The following is a 5,394-nucleotide window of genomic DNA, read 5'->3' on the forward strand; positions in this document are numbered from 1 at the left end:
CCGAGGACTTGGGGATATTGGTGGATGAATAATTGGACATAATCCAGCAATTATGTGCTGGCAGCCCAGAAAGCCAACTGTATCCTGGGCTGCATCCAGAGCAGTGTGGGCAGCAGGATGAGGGTGGGGATTCTCCCTCTCTCTGCTCTCATGTGACCCCACCTGGAGTGCTGCGTCCAGCTGTGGAGCCCTCAACATCAGAAGGATATAGCCCGGTTGGAGTGAGTCCAGAGGAGGCCACGAAGATGCTCCGAGGGCTGGAGCCCCTCTGCTATGGGGCCAGGCTGAGAGCGTTGGGCTTGTTCAGCCTGGAGAAGAGAAGGCTCCGGGGAGACCTTATAGCGCCTTCCAGTACCTGAAGGGGCTACAAGGAAGCTGGGGGGGACTTTTTACAAGGGCCTGTAGTGACAGGACAAGGGGGAACGGGTTTAAATTGAAAGTGGGGAGGTTTAGATTAGATATCAGGAAGAAGTTCTTCATGGAGAGGGTGGTGAGGCACTGGGACAGGTTGCCCAGAGAAGCTGTGGATGCCCCATCCCTGGAAGTGTCCAAGGCCAGGCTGGATGAGGCTTTGAGCAACCTGGTCTAGTGGAAGGTGTCCCTGCCCATGGCAGGGGAGTTGGAACTGGATGGTCTTTAAGGTCCCTTCCAACCCAAACCATTCTATGATTCTAGGAATCAACTCAAGCAAATATCCTTAAACTAGATTAATGTTATTTTGTCATCACAGACAAATGTGAACTCAGGCAAGAACCCCTGTACCTGTTTCTTTTTAAAGAGAGGAACCCCTGTGGCTTCACTGCTAAGGCCATTACGCAGCTAAGGTCTTTCAAAAATGAGAGTGGTTGTCAGTAACCTTAAGTTTAGCATGAAATGGACTGAAATGTGGAAACAGACTTAATGCCAGTACAAAACCTGCTTTTTTGCCAGCGAAGGGCGTTTACTCCCCAGTACAGGGCTGGGGCTGGCAAAGGCTATGTCTGTAAACGGGTCTCCAGCACTAATTACAAGGCTTTTCTCTCCATTTTGTCCCATTAATCTTTTAAATATTACAGTGAGATTCAACCTTTTAGCACACCGACAAGGCTGCAAAATGTAAGTAAAAAAATCCGGGTAATTCACTGTCTCAGCGTGAGAAGAATCTGCCAACTCATACCAAATCAGCATTTCAGAACTGGAATGTGAATTCCCAGGCTACTTGTCCGTAACGAAATCTCCACGGGCTGCGCGAAATGCCGACTCACTGTTTTAAAACATAACACGAGAGAGAAAGCACCCGCCCGTACTGCAGAAGCATTGAGGTGCAGACAGGTAAAACGAGGGAAGACCAGAATAAACTTTTACATTTGTTTCAATTTTTAAAAGTCTTTTAAAAAAAAAGTGAAGCTCTTAGAAGTTACCTGCAGTTTTAATTCCTCTTCTTGAATACCCAGGTATAGGCTGAGAAAATGGCTGTAGCAAACATTCTCACTTATTCTGTGTGTGCTGACAGCAACAATTTCTGCCAATAAATGTGAGTTGGCTACGGAACATATCTATTTTTGTCACTTTTTTTAAGGCTCTTTGCATGCCCACGGGAAAATTTCTTTTTTTAGGAATCCATGAACTTAACAAAGTGAGCTCCACTATCTTAAAGTGACAAAACAAATGGATTATCCTGATAATTGTTCTGTTCCCACTATTTGCACAGTCCTCTATTAAAAAGGTACCTCCAGAGCAATCCAAATAAAAAAGAAATCACAATGAAAATCTCAGGTGGAACTTACGGTAGCGATGCTTAATTTCTGTCACTGCTGTAACTCCGTTTACACGCCATTAAAATCTTCCTGGAATAAAAAACCTTCACAGTTGCTTCCGAGCACTTCCCAGGCATTTCCCTAACAGAGCTCATGCAAATTTAATTTTCAGGTAATCTAAGGAAGTTGACTAGATCGTCGCCACCTGTTGCCAAAGAGATCTTTTTAATATTGCTTCTACGCTCGTTTTGACTCTTGCTATTCTCCCAGGGAACTTTAGCCTTTTGGCCTTACTTTGGCCCTTTGCAGTCTCACCCTTGAGCTGTGCCAGGAGGCTGTGGCTGACATTAGCCCGTGCCAACAAGACTGTTTTGGTTTGAACAGCGATGGCTCTGCTTACAATGGACTTTGCACACAGTTAAACCACACAGATGATGCCCATTTGCCAACCTTTAATCTTTTTGATGTCAAAACACTTGTAATTAGGAAAATGAGAGATAATAAGATTTTCAGTTATAGCAGGAAAAATAAATGAAACTCCTATGTCTACAGTTCCAGGCTTCTCCACATTTCCTGTATTCCAAATTTTCTATCCAAGAATGACATCGGTTCTTAAGGTAAGTCAGATTACACAAATCTCATTTACTTACAGATTGCAACAAACAGATTTATAAAAAATACAAACTAATTAGAATAACAATGCTAATAGACATAAACTTTCACTTTATGGACTTCTTTGTCTTCGCATTCTCTTTGTTTATCATAATAATAGAATGTGTTATCCCTTCTCTGAAGTTTCTTAACAAATCCAGTTTCTGGCCAACACTCTACCTATGAACAGAATAAGAAGGACATACATTCAGCCGAAGATGCTCACATTGGATGATGCTTGTGCATTAGATCAGAAAGAATATAGGGTGTACTTCCATGGAAACCTCATTTGCACCTGAACACTGCTATTAATTTCCTTAGTTTTTACAAAAAGATTAGGAGCAAGATGTCAGAAACCAGTTTTCTGGTCTAGCATAAAGAATTTTGTGATCAGAAAGGTCTAGAAATAAGAATCTAAGAACATTTGATAGACCAGAGTCATTTAAAAAGTGGACTAGTGTCGTGGTTTGGCCCCATTAAGCAACCAAGTACCTCATACCAGCCACTGTGAAGAAAATTAACTCTATCCCTACCAGAGCACAACTAGTCAAAGCTTTTAAAATACATTGTTTAGCAAAAAAACTCAATGCTATTCGTTACTCTGGGAAGCTAAACGATTCCACTTCTGCTGAGACACACTTTCTTCAGGATCCTTCTGACCATGAAGAACGTGTACATCATGCTTTTCATTAGCAATTGCATAAAAATAAAGTGAGCTACATGTATCACAGTCTCAAATACAGCAGGACCGTTCCTGCGGGACACCAGCACCACCCTGGTGTTCCACAACGCGCAACCTTAAACTAAAGGCTTGAGCACTTGTACGTTCAACAGCTTTATGGCTTTAGTAGCTGTCTGCAGCTTGAACACCTGTGCCTACTTCTGATCACACTGAACCTTAAAAATCAGGTAGTAGGAACTTTACTTCTCTTCCAGGCAGGGCTGACAATAGGAGGTCAAACTACAGCGTTCTCCAGTTGGAGAGTCACAGCAGTGGTAGTTTTGTCATTACCTCAGTCATACAGCTGAGTAATTTGCATTCTCTGTCTAAACAGAAGAGCCTTAATATTCATTCTACCTATAATTGCCTCATTAATAGCAACTGCATTATGGAAACACAGTATGGACTAAACAAGACATTTCAAAATGTGTAAATTGAAAGCGAAGCCCTGCCAGACCCTGGCAAGTTTGAACAGAATCTACTCATTTTACACGGAGTAAGTGGTGTTCTTTACCAGGGTTTAATTGTTTTGGTTATGCCCTGACACAAATCTTAAATAGACTGTTCCTACCGCACTCATTACAGGATTTCCTTCTGCACAGTTAAAGGAATTTACACCACAGCCTTTACAGTGTTACCTGAGCCCACGACAACAGAATAAACTGCACCTTATTATGCACATCAATGTTTTGCTAAATTCTGGGTTAACTGAATGAGCAGTGACTTTCTTAGGAACACTCCGCACTTACGTGCACAGGAGGATAAAATCTTTGAATAGTGAGGTTTTCATACGACGTATGCTGCTTTAGAAGATAAATTACAGAGCTCTAATATGTTGTTTGCTGTGTTAATGTCCTGGTTGCCATTCTGAATCCCAAGTAGCCACTGAATATCCGGCCATTATTCATTAGCTCAGTCGATGTGCTAGGGAGCGTTGCCATCAGCTGTAGTGAGCAGAGGACCAAGCCCTTGCTGTTCTCAGTTGACAAATGCCCCTGTCATCGCTCTTTTCACTGCAGTTGGCATCAAATATTTCTATGGTGGACAGTTTCAACAGAAGCCAAGTTCTGAGCATGCAGGAGATCTGGCTATGCTACCGCACAACCCCAAAACTGAAGTCGGTAGCGATGACACAGGACTGGCTGCCTGGACCACGAAAGGACTTTCCTACCAGGTCTATTGGCAGAATAATGGGGAAACTTCACAAAGTACTAACTTTGACAAATTCCTTTCCTCAAAACCAAATTATCCTTTTAGGTGGCAGCTACATCTGTTCAAAAGAATCTAGAATAATTCTAAATGCATAAGAGAGTGGGAACAAAAACATAGGCTGGGTAGTGTTTCTGGTTTGCTTCTGTGAAATAAGTTACTCTGCTCACTTAATAGCCCAAGAATTCAAGTCAGAGCTGGAAGAAAAAATCTGTATCAGAAACTAGCCTACATGAGAGGAAATAGGGGCACCTACACTTTTATTTAATCGTTAAACATGAGACAGAAGTTTAAAGCAATAACTCTTGCAGAGTTCTAAATCTTACCGTGTCAACTTGTTTGACTTGTTTGTATTCCACTTCATCTCTGTATCCAGCTTGCTGAAATCTGTATAAGTTCTCTACCTCTTCTGACCATGTTTTGGCATGATGTATAGATTTTGGTTTCATGTCAGCTGTAGCCATGACTCCAGAGCTTCAGACTTTCCTGAAATTAGATTTTTAACAATTAAACAGCAAAGATGGAAGCAAGCGATTTTGTGAGGGACATGCAGAAATGGGTAGAACAAAATGTAAAAATAAAGGAATTACAGACAGTACAAAACAATCTTCCCCTCAAAGTCTGAGGTTAAAAGGAAAAACTTTATAAGCAGTTGGCATAAAAAAAACCGCACTACTTGATCTCAAACCAACCGATCTATCCAAACCCAAACAATCCCATCTGTAGTTCTACACACACCTCGACACCTTGACGTAACCTACCTAAAATTTATTTGTGTGTATTGACACATTAAATAATAGATAAAATACAGTTGGTTTTTGTCGTGGTTTAACTCCAGCTAGCAAAATACCATGAAGCCGCTCTCACAAATCCCCCTCCCCTCCTCCAGTGGAGGGGACAAATTGGAGGAAAAAGAAATATGGAAGCTTGTAAAACTGAGATAAGAACTATTTACTAATTAAATCTAAATTAATATATACAACTACTACTAATAATAAATAATTAAAATAATAGAAAAATAAAACATATGATACAATATGATACTATTTCTCACCACTCACTGACCGGTGCACAACC

The 5,394-nt window shown here is 41.3% G+C and overlaps 1 protein-coding gene across 1 annotated transcript; it reads right to left on the minus strand.

Moving 5' to 3' along the window:
- Nucleotides 1–2,438: 2,438 nt before the first annotated feature.
- MEIG1 (meiosis/spermiogenesis associated 1) lies at nucleotides 2,439–4,781 on the minus strand. The gene is made up of 2 exons (XM_010161811.1): nucleotides 4,644–4,781; nucleotides 2,439–2,567 (listed from the first exon to the last, which is right to left on the minus strand). Exons 1-2 carry the CDS (start codon nucleotides 4,779–4,781, stop codon nucleotides 2,439–2,441), a joined length of 267 nt encoding a protein of 88 aa, XP_010160113.1.
- Nucleotides 4,782–5,394: the final 613 nt, after the last annotated feature.

This window comes from Eurypyga helias, unplaced genomic scaffold, assembly GCF_000690775.1.
Source record: "Eurypyga helias isolate BGI_N326 unplaced genomic scaffold, ASM69077v1 Scaffold50861, whole genome shotgun sequence".
In the NCBI taxonomy this organism is placed as follows: domain Eukaryota; kingdom Metazoa; phylum Chordata; class Aves; order Eurypygiformes; family Eurypygidae; genus Eurypyga; species Eurypyga helias.